This window comes from Myotis daubentonii, chromosome 8, assembly GCF_963259705.1.
Source record: "Myotis daubentonii chromosome 8, mMyoDau2.1, whole genome shotgun sequence".
NCBI classification, from domain to species: Eukaryota; Metazoa; Chordata; class Mammalia; order Chiroptera; family Vespertilionidae; genus Myotis; species Myotis daubentonii.
Genome location: NC_081847.1, coordinates 48,251,352 through 48,267,790, shown reverse-complemented (window position 1 = coordinate 48,267,790; position 16,439 = coordinate 48,251,352). Strand labels below are relative to the sequence as shown.

At 36.0% G+C, this 16,439-nt stretch overlaps 1 protein-coding gene across 3 annotated transcripts in view; it reads left to right on the top strand.

The window, feature by feature from the left end:
* CDH19 (cadherin 19) overlaps positions 1-6,407 on the top strand; it is a 64,239-nt gene extending 57,832 nt beyond the window's left edge. For 2 of the 3 annotated variants that reach the window (XM_059706328.1, XM_059706327.1), the window contains exons 10-12: positions 381-498; positions 1,847-2,098; positions 4,799-6,407. In XM_059706328.1, the coding sequence (XP_059562311.1) occupies positions 381-498; positions 1,847-2,098; positions 4,799-5,247 (819 nt within the window). In that variant the 3' untranslated portion in view covers positions 5,248-6,407. Of the gene's footprint in view, positions 1-380; positions 499-1,846; positions 2,099-4,798 lie in introns of those variants that run through there. The other variant, XM_059706329.1, reaches the window with a different exon arrangement.
* The last annotated feature ends 10,032 nt before the right edge of the window (positions 6,408-16,439 follow it).

Below are 16,439 nucleotides of genomic sequence, written 5' to 3'. Positions count from 1 at the left end.
AATGGCAGGCATTCAGATGGGGAAGGGAGAAGGAGAGAAGGAAGGGGGAAATCTAGGCTGGGAGAATGGGAGGGAGTCTTGACATAGAGCTGCAGTGCTTTGAGATCTTCTAACAAACTTAGCTTATGAAAACCATCTGGCCCATCAACAAAAATATATTCATTATGTGATAGCAAAACACTGTTTTGATCAGGGCAAGCAAAGATATTTTTAAGCTGAGAAAATATGTTAATATCTCTATCCATTTGATAGTTATCTTCTGCAATGTTCATAAAGATTTTGGTAAAGCGATTTTAACAAAAAAAATCTAATAACAACAATGACAGTGATCTTTTTCCTGAATAAAAAACACAATAAAACAAAACTTTTTTCCCCCCTAGGTGATTCAGACCATCAGTGCAGTGGATAAAGATGACTCCATAGAAAGTCCAAATTTTTATTTTAATTTATCTGTGGAAGACACAAAGAACTCTAAATTTACAATCATAGATAATCAAGGTAATTACATTCATTTTTGATGGCTTTTGACCCATTTTCCTAGCACTGTGGTTTATTTTAAGCAAACTTACAGCATTGCTTTTTATACTTTAACTGCATACTGATAATGTTGAGACATAGAGCAAGAAGTGGAAATGAAAATGGTAAAGAAAACCAAAAGTCAAGTTCTGAAAATACTATCTCCATTTTCTACTGGATTTCTTGAAATTAGAAGCACTTTTTCAAGTCATGAGTGGCTATAAATCCTTAAAAAGTTTGAATAGCTTTGCAAATATAATTGCAGTTCTGACAGAATGGTTCCTTTCATGTCATCAGGTAACTCAAATTTCAATCTATGCCTGGGGATCAGAGTGATAGATACTTAACTTGTACTCATGTTAGCTCGATTAATTCAAAGATATTTGGTGTCATTAATTCTGGCTATAACTATATAAAATAGGTTTAATATTATTCTTTTTCCTTCAAAATGAAATGATTATATCAATCTAAGAACAAAATGTTCTAAAAGATTTCATGTGGAGAGATAAAATTTCCTTTCCTTCCATATAGAAGTGACTAACTTTATAGAGTCACTCTGTTTTTTTTTTTCTTTAACTTCAGTAAAACATTTTTATCATCCTATGGATTTCTGTTTTAATTCTCCTTTATATCCCAAAGATATGAACCATAGTCTTTATTATTCAAGAATCTATAACCAATAGCAGCCGCTGTTCTTCCAGAAAACAGAGGTTAATCTTTAATCTTGGGGATCTTTTGTTAGAAGAATAAATGCAGACATGTTATCTCCTTTTAGTCCTGGTCAAATTCCCCAGTGAAGGGAGCTCAAATGAACTTAGGATAGAAAGCCCAAATATCAACATAAGAAATAATAACAATGTACTGGGGCAAAATATAGATATTGAAACAAAGAAAATAATTGATTTGGTTTAATGTTTGTGATTACAAATAAACTATATATTGGAAAAAGTGTAAATTACATCACATTATTTCTCTCTGGTAACTATAATCAAAAGGGTTTTATAGACTTCAAGAGCAAGATGGAGAATTTGTTTTAAAAATATTATTTGAGAAAAATTATAAGTAGGCATACATTTCAAAAGACTTCCATTTGTTTAAGTTTTATAGATTACCTTATAAAGTTTGTCTGATTGCTACAGAAAATATTTTTTGGGGAGATAGAAATACAAAAAACAACAACAGAAAGGAAAATGCATATTATATAGGTGTAATAAATTGAACTGAAGAAAAGTTATTTAGATATTTCTATCCTATTGCCTCTAGTACATATGCCTGGTATGAATTTTTTATGTGTTGTTGAAAAAATTATGCGCGTGGATTTTTGTTTTAGATAACACAGCTGTAATTTTGACTAATAGAACTGGTTTCAGCCTTCAAGAAGAGCCTGTCTTCTACATATCCATCTTAATTGCCGACAATGGTATCCCATCCCTTACAAGTACAAACACCCTTACCATCCAAGTCTGTGACTGTGGTGACAGTGGCAGTACACAGATCTGCCACAGTAAAGATATGCTACTCATGGAACCCAGGACAGAGATCATGACTGCTGTTCTGATATGCGCTGTGATAATAATACTTGGTAAGTAGTGCTTAACTGAACATATCTTCATTTATTGAAGATAACATAAATATAGAAAATAGATAATTTTTATTATAATGATAGCAATATAACGTGGCTTTGTGTGTGTGCACATATTTAATTTCTCTTCTGAATGTATTATAATTCTTAAATCAAGTGAAGTAAATTTTAAAAATGATAAATATGCACTTCAAGCTGAAAATCAAAAATTCTTGAATTATATGAGTATGTATGTATTTGCTCATTTGTTTAGGAATGTTTTTGACACACACACATTGCAACATACGTAGTTATGTGAAAATTAGTAGCAATAATGATGAGCTTCTGCTGAGTGCTTATTACACTCCAGGAAGTGTCTTAAGTGCTTTGCATATATATTGCAATTTGATCCTTAGAATAATCTTATGAAGTAGTAACTATTATCACCTGTGTTGAATAGACAGAGAGTGAAACTCAAAGTATCGATGTTTTGAGATTCCATAACCATAACCAACCACGATTCAATCCTACACTGCAACTCACTCTCAGCTTTGGAGTATTAAAAAGAGAGTAAATGTTAGCATGGAGGGATGTAAACAAGAGACTTTTACTTAATCAATGTGCTAAACACAAAAGAAATTGCTGTCAGATAACTCCATTATTTCTTGTTGTTGTTGTTATTATTGTTTTCAAAAGAAGATAAGTTATACTCATTTTACTGATGAAGCAAATGAGCCCCTAAATGTTTTATGTAGTCAGGCTTTCAAGACAACAAATGATTCATTTCGCATAAGCTTTTACATAATCTATCAGTATCTATAATCTAAACCCTTTTCCTCCATACCTCATAACTATACATTAAAACAACACAACCTTCCTAAGTCTTGAAAGCAATTATAACAGCCACTGTTCCAAACTTATGGCTCAACTGACATAAAATATGTTTCAGGACTTGCTTTGCCTTTGCTCGCCTCAACTTTCTCAAGGCTTCAGAACCCATGCTATCCTCTCTTACCATCCAACATTCTCTTATACATAGCTTCAGTGTTTCCTGTTATGTTTAATGATCTTGGATCATAAAAATGAATTTAGAGCTACATAGCTAGACATCAGAATCAAGAAGCAGTTAAAACAGTGTAGTTTTGGCAAGTACTGAGTTATTAGACCTAAACCAAGTCTTGAAATTCTGCAGGTAAACCAAGGGCAGCTGCACAGGCATAATATTTACAGGAAGGAAAGTGGGGTCCACCAATGTTAGATTCCTCTGAGTGCTTCATAAGGACTGTCTCCAGTTCATAACTTTAGAAATTATTTACTAGACTCCTTTCAATTTCAACAGTATATCTCAAGTGAGATTTTGTTTGGTTGGTTGGTTGGTTTAGGGTTTTTTTAATTCTCACCCAAGGATATCTTTTCATTAATTTGAAGAGAGAGAGGGAGAGAGAGAGAGAGAGAGAGAGAGAGAGAGAGAGAGAGAGAGAGGTGAGAGCAAAATTTGAATTTGTTGTCCCCTATGCTCCTGAACTGGGGGTCAGGCTCTCAATCTAGGTATATGACTTGCCCAGGAACCAAACCCCAAATCTTGTGATGTACAGGATGATGTGCCAACCAACTGAGCCACCTGGCCAGGGATCAGGTGAGTTTTAAAGTGCAGTACCTAAATTTAAACATGATGACCTTATTTGTCAAGAGCAGTGTTTCAATATTTTAAAAGTAAGTTTTATATAAATATCACCTAATGTATTTATCTTTGTGACAATGTTAATGGTATTGCTTCAATTTTTGTTCTAGTCCTATCTATGAAATTCTGAACAGCCGCATAAGATCCAACATTGAGTAAGAATTGGTTACACACACACACACACACACACACACACACACACACACACACGCATTTTCTTTAAAATCTAGAGTGTACTGAAATCGTTCCATTTCTACATGTTATTAAAATTACCTTATTAATAAATATTGATAGTGGATATACCAGCGTTATGATTAAAAGACTTGATAGTTTGGAATTTCTAAAATTAATGTGGTGTCACAAATTGCAGATTCTGAACTAACTATTAGATTTTGAGTGCCAGCTTTCTGTTTCCTTGATGTGTGACTGAGTGTGTTATTGAACATCCCCAGGCTTCCATTTCCTCAACTTTAATAGGGAATTAAGAATAACATATGGGTCTCACAATTAAATTAGTGAATAGATTAAAAGCTTTTAGAAAAATGCCCAGTGCACACTTTGTAGGCAGTAAATATTAACTTAGAAAATAATTATACCACCACATTTGCCTCAGTGGGGACTATCAAACTGGTCCATTTTGCTTAATTTCTATTAACCTGACTCTTTGGTTACTAAATGGACAAATGCAAATAGATTGGAAAGTATTCTCATATTCTGCTTTGTTCTATTTCCAATATATAAGAAAAAAATAAAATTTTAGAGGTTTTAAATTGATCATCATCAAAAACATGTCACTATATTTTTATGATGGTTTTCTACTCTAAATCATCAACCAGGAAGTTTGCTAACCATCCCATGTCTTTCTGCAAGCCCCTTTGGTAAATCTTCAACAACAAATATATCTTTTTTGTCTTAAGATAAGAAAATCAATTCTTATGTCTTGATCTTGTCACAAAAGCAAAGATTGTAAAGTTTATCATAATATGTCATGTTATGTTATGCTATATTGTGTTAATATTTTGGTATGCTTTGTTTGTCAGGGTTTATTTTTATGATCCTACATCTACAACAACGAAGGAAACAGACTCTACTTCCTGAGAAAGGTAAAGATTGCAGAGAGAATGTATTCACATATGATGATAGGGGGGCAGGAGAAGATACGGAGGCCTTTGCCGCTGGAGAGCTGAGATGCAGCACCTTCATGAGGGAACCTCGGGCTCGGAAAACCAGATCTGCAGAGATTAGGAGCTTGTGCAGGATGTCATGGCAGGTTGGCCCAGATGATGCTGTAATCAAGGAATTCATCCTAGAAAAGCTAGAAGAAGCTAACACTGATACTTATGCTCATCCTTTTGACTCCCTCCAGACCTATGCCTTTGAGGGAACAGGGTCATTAGCTGGATCCCTGAGCTCTTTAGAGTCATCAGCCTCTGGTGAGAATGAAAATTTTGATTGCTTTCATGATTTGGAACTTCCCTTTCAAATATGAGTATGTATGTTTGGTTCTGCTATGCAGTCAAATAATTAGAGCTTGGGGGTACAGGGGGAGGGTTGGGTGTAAAAGGTGAAAGCATTAAGAGGGGAGGAACAGAGACAACTGTATGATGATTACCAGGGGAAAAGGAGGGTGGGTGAGGTAGAATGGGGGATAAATGGTGGCAGAAAGAGTCTTGACTCTGGGTGGTAAGCGCATGATACAGTGTGCAGATGATGTATTACACAATTATACAGTTGAAACCAGAATGGTTTTATTCACCAATGTCACCCCAATAAGTTCAATCAAAATAAAAGTTTTAGAATGCTAATGTGTTTTGAGGCAAACTGGGAGGCTCTTGGTAAAGAGTTGTAGGTTTCATTTCTCTGAGAGAAAAATAAGACCTGAGTTATAGTGTTTTCTGATTTCCTTGGAGCAAATACTCATGGTTATTTCAAGGTAGCCACATATTGTCACTGAATAATGACATGGAGAAAAACGCCAGTGCAAGGCACCTTAAGCACTGCACTGGCATATTCTCCTAGCATTTCCCCCCCATACCATCCAATACAAATTCTCAACACTTTTGAATGTTTAATGTGGGAAAGGCACTAAACCTAGAGTATCTTAATATTATTTCATTTATGCATTTATTAAATCTTACCAAGTAAGAGTAAAGTATACATGTGTGTTAAGTTCGTGATACTATACACAGATAAACTTAAACACCTAGGAGAATCTGAGTAATCGTATAAAACTTGAAAAACTATTTCATTTACATAAATAAGCAAGTTTATTGAAAGGATGCTATGATTCATTCTAGTTTGATATTTTTAAATCTTTGTCAAGACCACATTTTAAAACTGATTTCACATTTTGACAGCTAATCTGTATATGTAATTAATCAAAGATATAGTATATATGTATTATTTGATATTATAGCTTTGTATATAAGTTTTATTTACTTTGTTTAAAAGTTTTTCATAATTTGTGTTCCTGTGTAACCAAAATGCATCTTTATTATGTCACAATGCAATGACAGAGTATTTGTCAACATTTACTCATCATTAAATTTAAATGTTATAAAAATGGTGGAACGTGTGAAATAATATAAGTAACTTTTTATTGCTACTAAAATGAGAGAAGCAAATAAAAGAACTGTGTTCAACCTTGAATTAATATTCATTCTAAGTATTATGATCAACTGCACCGAATCCTACCATGCACAGCAATAAAATTATCAACATTTCCTTTTTATTAAAAACTTAGAGTATAACTTGTTCTTTGATGTCTTTTTTATTATGGTGCTAAAGACCAATTCCAGCATGTCATAATTTTAAGAGTTTCATCAAAAGGTTGATGAAACTTGGGGACTCAACAGAGTTGAGTCACACATATAGTCACCTGTTGGAAATGGCTAAAGGCATTTCCCCAAACCTGAATAGGAAACAGACAGCTAAAAGGCATCTTAATCTACATGTTATTGCCTCCTACTGGCCAAACACCTGAACAGCCGTGGGCTATTCCCTGATTCTGACAATGGACTCTGTACCCTTTGAAACCTTACCCATTGAAGTGTATTATCTCCACCTTGCCTTAGGACAAATTGTGTTAATAAAAGCAAGGGTCCTAGACAAGGAGGTAATCTTCAGTTCCTTTAGCTGAAGGTCCTCTGACCCCCAATGCCTTTCAAAATTATAACTTGTCTCTGTACTCTTTATTATTAGTTTCTGGATTTCTATGTCATCTGCGCACAGCCTTTTCCAGATTCCTGAAACCTTCTTGATGCTGGGACATGAACCCCGGCATATTATGGAATATAGAATTAGGTGCAGTGGCTATTTTTATTGTAAATTTAAGAAGAATAGATGCTAAGCTGCTACACATAAAGCTTTATGGTAACATTAAATCATAAAATAAAACTTTTAATTTTAATCAACTTTTTAAGAATGATCCTTATTATTCTATTGAAATCAAGGTGGAATTAAAAATTCATAGTTTAAACAAAAATAAAGTAGTGAGAACAATGTTCTAAAATTGGTTTATATGTTCACTTTTAACTGATCTGAACGAAGTCGGGCATATATGTTTAAATAAAATATTTTGAATAATTTGAGCTAAAGTTAGAGTAGTTGAATGGCTACAATATTTCCCCTCTGTACTTTGAGCTGTAAACATCCACACCATGTAAACATCCACACCAATATCATCAATCAGATACTGTTATGTTGGTGCACAGATATCAACTTTACAAAAGCCTGAGAAAATCAGACTTGAAATACAATTTAGAAAGACATTGAAAGTAGACAAGAAAAAGTAGATAAGCTGTAGTAAATCCTTATGCATTCATATTATTATGTACTTAGGAGAGAGTAAGAATATTAAAAGAAAAATTTTAAAGAGTGAAAACTTGCAAATAAAAATGTATGAGTACAGATGATATTTGTATTTCTACCATATTATCATAAAATTTGAAAAAGTATAGCTAGGGAAATTTGTTTAAGTTATTCCAGGCAGAAATCTTCCCTGTATTTAAAAATTAACACAATGTAATGATGGTTGAAGAACTTGAAATAATGATAAACAACAGATGAAGCAATCTATGGAAAAGAGATTATTAGAAAATAGAAATAGGATGGTCTGGTGATGCAGAAGATCCTGTCATTGAAAGCCTTATAAAAACTTCTCAATTTGGATGAACACCTTATAAAAGTGCAATACTCTCTCACACACACACACACACACACACACACACACACACACACACCAGGTTTCACATTTGTGCTCAGGCGTATTAAACAGATGTGTTAAAATAAGTTCTGGTTAAGTTAATGATGGGATTGTCAATCATAGGGTACATGTAAGAGCACACCTGATTGCATAGCTATTTTCTAGTCTAAAAAGTATCCTTTTGAACTGCATTAAAAATTCTTTCTGATTCGAGAAGCTGTAATATCCTAGATATTGTACTTGGCAATATCTCAATAACTATTTCAATCTCTTCCTAGTCACATCTGTGTTTCATACCAGTTATATTCTAATCTAAAGACCTGGCATTAAGATCTCATTTTTAATTTTAATAGGGGCTCCATCAATGCAGATATTTACAAAAACAGCACAGCCTCACATTAATCCCCAAGTGTTTCAATACCACCCTTAGTTAACTCACAGGATTAGTTGTGAATCTTAAATTACTACTGGTTCAGACAGAAAAATATCTAGTTGTTTATATAAATAAAAAAAGTTAGCAATAATAGATGTGCACAAGCGTGAGCCTCACAGAGCTGAGTTTGAATTAATTCACCTTTATCTGAAAAACTGAATTTTGTAAAACTGCCCAATCTTTCTAACCTGTGACATGAGGTCCAGTCTCCCTTTTACCCGAGATTGTTGTGAAGAGTCAGTCAAACAAGCAGCACAAGCATTAAACCACAGCATCATCACCGGGGCTGATGCTATTCTGCTGGAACACGATGGGTCCCCAGGGCTTCAAAGCACATTTCAAATACAAATCAGTGTCCTATCTGATTACCAGTCTCTTAACCTGTCCCATCTCATCGAGGCCTGAATCAACCTTCCTTCACACATTTCTATTTCTTTTAGTAATAAACCTGGAAAGGGTGAAAACAAAAGAGAGAATAAATCTCTCTTAGCTACATATCTAAACACATTTTCAAAGGGCAAATGTTCTTAAGTGACCATATTCTCTTTCTCTTTTTACTCCACTTGGTGAAAAGCAGAGGAAATCTAAAATACTAAAATAATAATATTTTAGAAAATATATTAAAACATAGTCAGAATAGATTAGCATTGAATCCTTACTATATTTCTAACCAGATCATTAAAATGCCTGTAACTCTTTTTTAAATGTTTTATTGTAGACACTATTACGATGTCCTCCATTCCTCCCCTCTTTCCTCCCTTATACCCAGCTCCTCCGCCCCCCCTCCCCCTCCCAGGCCTTCACCACATTATTGTCTGTGTCCAGGGCTATGCAGATATGCACATAAATTATTTGGTTAATCTCTTCCGGTTGCTTCCACCTGCCTCCCCCTTGAGATCTGTCCGTTTGTTTCATGTATCCAGGCCTCTGGACATATTTTGTTCATCAGTTTATTTTGTTCGTTAGTTTGTTTTGGTCATTAGGTTCCTTGGCTCTGATCTGCAAAGGAAAGGTAGACCAGTCATCAACTTGATGATCTGCCCCAGCAAGGGGGTGCATTCCACTCATTTTTACTTAGATGGAAGCCTGGGTTCCACTACATCTTGTGCCAAGGCAAATGTTCACTATTATCAACTTAGAGGAAGAGAATATATTTGAATATGTACAAGAAAAAGTAAAGGTGACCCAGAAATGTATATCTCATAAAAATCCTACATTTCTTATAATGTCCAGTTTTCAAATTCCTGATTTGCAATGTTAGTAAAAATTAAGAGATTTATTAAAATGTATAGAGATATAACTAGAACTGAAATGTATAGAGAAATAACTATAATGAAAGTGAATCATCTTAGTGTGTGTAACATTCCAGATTACAGAAGGGTTTTCTGTCCTTGTAAATCATTTGTTAGTTTATAATGGGTTTTCTTTTCTAATTAAATTTGTTGCACAAAAGCTTGTGGAGCCTGGGGATTTGAACTGAGAGAGCATTACAGAGACAGGGCTATTCATTTCCAAGCTGATTCTTGTTTTGCTAGAAGCCTTATAATTCTGAAAGCCAAACGCTAGTTTCTACGCAGTACTTTGTTACTCCCTGAGGCAAATTTCAGCCCCAAATTTCCCTTCCCTAATCACTTCTATTTATCTTCATACTGTATATAACATTAACTAAACCAGACTATTTCATTATGACCTCTAATTGCTTTTCTGAATGTAGGATGTTTAAATGTATTAAATATGTTGAACAGGGCAACAGCCCCACTGAGAGACTTGGGGATCTCAACAGTATCATCACCTTTATAAAGCAATTAAAAATGTGTCTCTTCTTTCAGGCAGTTCCTTTATTCAGATAGGAATGATCTGATAAGTGGCTTTTACAATTCGCTTCTGCCTTAAGACATTGCCCCAGATGAAAAAAATCATAATAATAATGACTTTGTAAATAGCATACCTCTACTGCTCTGCATCTATAATAATAAAAGTGTAATATGCTAATTAGACCAGACATCCTCTGTACGTCCTTCCAGATGACCTTCCAGATGAAGCCGGGGTGGCTGGGGGCCCAGCCCCTTGAATTTCAGCACTAGTTAAAAATAAGAGTTAAGGGATCTTGGTTTGGGATACTCAAACATTAGTAGATATTCTTTAGGAAAATATTATTAATCTTTTCAAAAGATTAAATCTCATATTGGTAAACAGTATATCCCTAACCTGTCTCTCAATGACTCAAAGTAGCAAGAGGTGGAAATGCAAATTTTAGATTTTTTTTGTTACTTCAGCAATTCTTTTCTTCAAACTACCCATTTTAAATAATATTATTAAATATTACTAATTGAAGTATCTATGTTATCCCTATAACGTTCCATTTTTTAGGATGATTTATTTCTAGCATACTAAGAGATATACATGTACACACATTGACACAGACACACACATTGTAAGCACCTCAGAGCTGTGCAATGGAAGTTACTGTCATATATACGTTCCTGTCTGTGGGTGGTCTTTTCCACAGGAAAGTGGGCCATGGAGACATGCTATTCTAGAGACTCACAGAGAACTTTATGGCACATTTACACAATGGTTACTTTTCCTTTCCCACTCCTCAGGAAGTTTCTCCCTCTCAATCTAGGCCGCACACACAGCCTGCAGCCATTCATGCACATCACCAGTTAAAGAGGCGCTAGAAGCCCATCCTTCCTCCAGGTTAGCAATCCAGCCTTCACTGCCTTCACCTGTCTCTGTAGGGGCCAGCGGGGCAGTTTGGCCTGAACTAAGAGCTGCTCTGTCAGTTCTCAGACCTGTTTACGCAGTCATTGATTTTCAGATTGGACAGTTTTTGTTTTTAATTTCTAAGAAATGGGGTGACATCTTCCAAGCTCTCCACCCTTTGTCGCTTGGACCAGAAGTCTCTCCCACAAAGATGAGCAATGGGGTGAGAAGATCCCGAAGATGATTGCAGTGCATGTGCAGCTGGAGCAGGGCCAACGGGAGCTAAGGCTGGCCTGGCTGGAGAAAAAAAGGAAAAATGATGACTCCTCCAGCCTTCCTCCCTGCAGCAAACCCGTCAAGACCCTGACCCTCAGGCCGAAGCTTAAGGTTAGCAGAGCTTTTACATAAATTCTGGGAGCTTTTCAAAGGGCATCCTCTCTGGGGAGCCTGGGGGGAAGGGAGTCTGCAAGGAGCCTTTTAGAATGGTTTCTGTTCGCTGCAGTCTGGGGGTCTCCTGGTCAGAGCACCCTTGGCTTTTGAAGTTCAATGTTTTGGGGTCCAACTCTCAGGTTCAGGTTTTACAATCTGGGTGCCCATGTGGGGGTGCTCCCTTTCTCTCCTTGGGAGAAGCTCTGGGTTTTGAGTTCCTTCTAATTGGGGATTGAGCTTCTCACTGTTTTTTGTTGAAATTTGAAATTGTCGATGGCCATTGTGAATTCAGCGAATCTTTCCTTAAAGAATCAGGACATATTTAGGCGCCCTGCCTCTGGTTTCCATTGCCACTTTTCAATGTTTGCTTTCATAATATAAAACAGCCATGGCTGATACCTTAAGTAGAAGGTTCACTAGGTTCCTGTTCCATAAATCACTGTAACACCAGGCAGTTTGCCCACAGGCCATAGTTCTCCAGCCCTTGTTGTAGTGTGTTCTTTGGAAATCCAATACACTTACAGCTACATTTCAATACTCTAGTGCTTTGAATAATGATTTATTTTAAATGTCCTGAAGAGTTAAACAATATGATGTGGAGTTTGCCTGGATTATGCTTATATTCAATCAATGTGTGATTCAAATTCCCCACTTCACTTAATTCAAGTGCAAAATCAAAGATAGTAATATCTATCTGCCAGGAAGGTGGAGTTGAGGAAAACAAATACGCTCTTACGCCCGTCACAGTTCTTTGTAGGAATACACACCTGCTTTATGTATTTGGTCTGTTTTTAAATGTCGATTGTGAAAATCTATGTGAAAATCTACTGGAAATGATATAATACTGGATAATTAAGAATTTTTATAATTATAACACATAAACATATTCTGTTTTGTATATTCTGGTAAATATTATTTAAGTTAATTGGACATATCCAAGTGAATTTGATAGGGGAGGAAATAGAATATTGGGGACCAGCTATAATTATAAAAAAATATTAATCATGCCTGTTAATCATGATTGTTTTGTTTGGATTAAAGAAGGCACTTTCTAACCTGACTGGGAGTTGCACCAGGGATCTGGGAGCTCACCTGGAAATGCAGCCCATCCTCCCCATCAGGGAGCTGCCTATTATCATGGAAAGATTCACAATCTGGGTGCAGAAACCAGAGCCACCAGCCCTTTTAAGACCTCCAGCCCTTTTCATACTTGCAGGCCTTTGCAAATCTCTAGCCTACATCACCTGTTAACTGCCCATTTGGCACACCCCTTTGCCTACTTCACCATGTAATCTTTGTTCTTCTACCCAATATAAGAAGCTGACTTATGGGGAGAGACAGAGCAGATTTTTGTGGATAACCTGCTGCTCTCTCCTACTGCTGGTGAAACAGGAATTTTTAGGGGTGAAAAAGACAGGTTTAGGAAATTTTAGAAATTAAGAGGACCATGGAAAAAACACAGAGCAGCAGAAGGTATATCTCCATAGAATAGGGGAGCTGAAAAGCTGCAACAGGTACGTTTCCATAGAATGAGGGAGCTGGAAGCAGCCAAGGTCTGTATTTACAAAATAAAGGGAAGGAAAGCCCTCACTCAAAGGGAGAAGAAGAAAACCCAAAGGGAATGGGCAAACAATACGGAAGGAGGGGAGGGAAACCTTACATGTCCCATGTGAGGTTTGACCTTTGAGCTCAGGAGTTACTATAGTAACCAGTCTAAGGGAATAGTGACCCATCAGGGAATATCAAGGCAAAAAAAGATCTACAGCCTTTATAAACCGTGGGAACAGGAACTTGGTGGGACCCTTTCCCCCTCCCCACCTTGGAGTCTGTGCTTTGAAATTTCTTTCCTTTCCCCTCATGGGAATCTGGGCTTGTTCTTCAATAAATGTCTGCCTTTGCTATACCATCTTCCCTCCATGGATTCCTTCTTCAACTCCAATGGACAAATGACCCGGGAACCATTCTGCCCAGGGGGACACTGTGTTCCAGTCCAAAAATCCCGCTTCACTGGCATTATTGAAATAAACGCTCATATGATTCAACCCTGTATCTGCTTAACTGGCTCAAGCAGTGACAGGCAGCATGTATCCCTTAATTGTCCAGTTACAAATTAAGACACTATTTAGTCTACTGATTAATTGATTAACCATTACGTTTTATCCCTCTTTCTTTGGTATTTTCACCCCTTAAAGGAATAGATAGTTTTGTCTGCTGGCTCGGCCTTAACTTGGCTTGGTTCAGAGAGGATTCTATGACTTTGAAATAACCTAGATTTTCAGCATCTAAGTTCACATTTCATCCATAATTTCTCCCAAAGCAGCCATTCCTCTGAATGGACACTTTTGGTAGAGTGATTTTCATTATAAGTACTTCTCATAAGATACAGATCTTCTTTAAGTAGTGGCCATCCCTGTCATTTCTTTAAAACAAAAGCCTATAGATCATTTTTTTTTCTATATAATTTAACAGTGAAGTGGGTTTAATGCTTTACTAAAGAATTATGGAAACTTTTCTAAAACATGAATTTATCAGGCTGGAACTACAGTATTTTTATGGGCAATTTTATTTTGAAACATAGTCCAGTGTGAATCAGCCTTTTAGATTTCAAAATTAACCCCAGCAGAGCATATTTTAAAACAGTTTCAGAGCACTTTCTCCATCTGAACTCACTCTTTGAGAAACTAGTAAATGCCTCAAGAAGTACCTTTAGAAAAGGGATTAAGTGCAAGTCACTTAATTTGCAAAATCCCATAGTAATACTTTACAGGTCATAGAAAGATAGAGTGGTTACTGATCTTTTTATTTCTAGTTAGCTTAGATTTTTTTACATTCATATCAGTTACTACTTTCTGAATGGATTGCAATTTATCATGCCAAAAAGTTATCTCTTTAATAATTATAGGATATTGTACAGAGCTGAGTACTTAATAGGTCATCAATTAAATAATAAATTAGGTTCTTTGGATAGGTATAAATTATCCTCACAAAATTCACTTATCCAAAAGAGAAGTGGTTCAAGCTGGGCTGAAAGAGATGGTTGCTCTTTTGGGGTCATAGATGCCTTCTATCTCAAGTTAGTAAGAATTAATGAATGGCTGTAGACCAAATGATATCATGTGTTATATCCCAACATTATTTTTATGTAGTCTTATCTCAAGCATGGGAAAAATGCCAAGCAGGTGAAATATATCCTATACTACATGACTTCTCATAAATTAAATTTTTGATTTGACAAGTGTCAAAATAAACTTAAATAATAAACTGGCTAAAAGCACAAGACAGGAAAATTTTAATGGTACACAATTTATTTTTTCAATCTCTCAGCTTTATTGCATCTGATGATATGATAACATTTTTCATACTTTTTAATTGGGGTCATGGACAAACATTTTGAAAGTTTAAGGTTCAGCAGTCATTTTCTATGAGAGATCTTTAGTATTGCATCTTAAAGTGAGCTCCAGATAGAAACTCTCATTAACATGTATATATCTTTTTAAAAACATTATCACAGAATTCATAGGAGTCATAGGTATCCATAAGAATATAAGAAATATTGCCAAGTTTGTTGTTAAATCTAGATGTATTATTTTCTTGCTCTATGTCTTGATCTTGTAATTGCTAAACATGATTTACAGGACCAAGTAATGCAGCTATTGAACTTTGATTTTTGTCCCTCTGAGTTAAAGAGATATAATGCAATTAAAGGAATTAAATGCATGAAAATTATTGAAAGATTAGAAGCCCGGTATATGACATTCATGAACTGGGGGGTGGAGGAAGGGGTGTCCCTCAGACTGGCCTGCGCCCTTTCGCAGTCCAGGACCCCTTAGAGGTCCTTAGTGCTGCCTCAGAGGCGGGAGAGGCTCCTACCACCACCACTGTGCTCTCCAGCCATAAGCCCAGCTTCTGGCTGAGTGGTGCTCCCCCTGTGGAAGCGCACTGACTGCCAGGGGGCAGCTCCTGCATTGAGCATTTGCCCCCTGGTTATCCGTGCACCTCATAGCAAACCTCATAGCAAACGGTTGTTCTGTAATTTGGTCGATTTGCATATTAGCCTTTTATTATATAGGATTTGATTTACAAAAGTCTAGGACAGCAGTTCTCAACCTGTGGGTGTGACCCCTTTGGCGGTCGAACAACCCTTTCATAGGGGTCACCTAAGACCATCCTGCATATCAGATATTTACATGACGATTCATAACAGTAGCAACATTACAGTTATGAAGTAGCAACGAAAATAATTTTATGGTTGGGTCACAACATGAAGAACTGTATTTAAAGGGCCAGAAGGTTGAGAACCACTGAAAAGAACCTTTCCTAGACAGTTTTCTTTTGCAGGAAGTCACAAAGTTACCTAATTAGGAAAACAATGACAATAATCACACATGCCTATAGCACAGGACAGAAAATTTGCAGGAAGAAAATAACTCATGAAGGAGCTTCAATGTATTACTTCCTCAGAAGCCCATAGATCTGCCTGTCACTACGAATAACTGCCTTCCTTTTCTCTTCGGTTGTCCCCACCTTACACAACTACTTCTTACTAGTAGAGTTAAAAATAAAATAAGGCAGATTGAGGGATGTTTCCACATGGAGCACAGTCTAACCACAGTCAGACAGTATCCTTAAAATTCCTTGAGAATGCTGAAGAAATCAAGGCTCAAAAAACCAATACAAACTCTCAATTTTAGTCTTAAATATTAGTCTTACAGTTTAGTCTTAAATTTTAAAAAATAAGTAACTTGCAGAAATACGGGTGCTGAGTTAATGTTAGGTAAGTGAATAAATCAAGGAACTTCACTACCACAAGTTTATCCCTTTTAATGCAATAATTTAGGTTTGCTCCTTTCAATGTAAAAAGTATATGAAGTTATTGTGCTGATTTTTGAAAAGGTATTTTATATTTCAT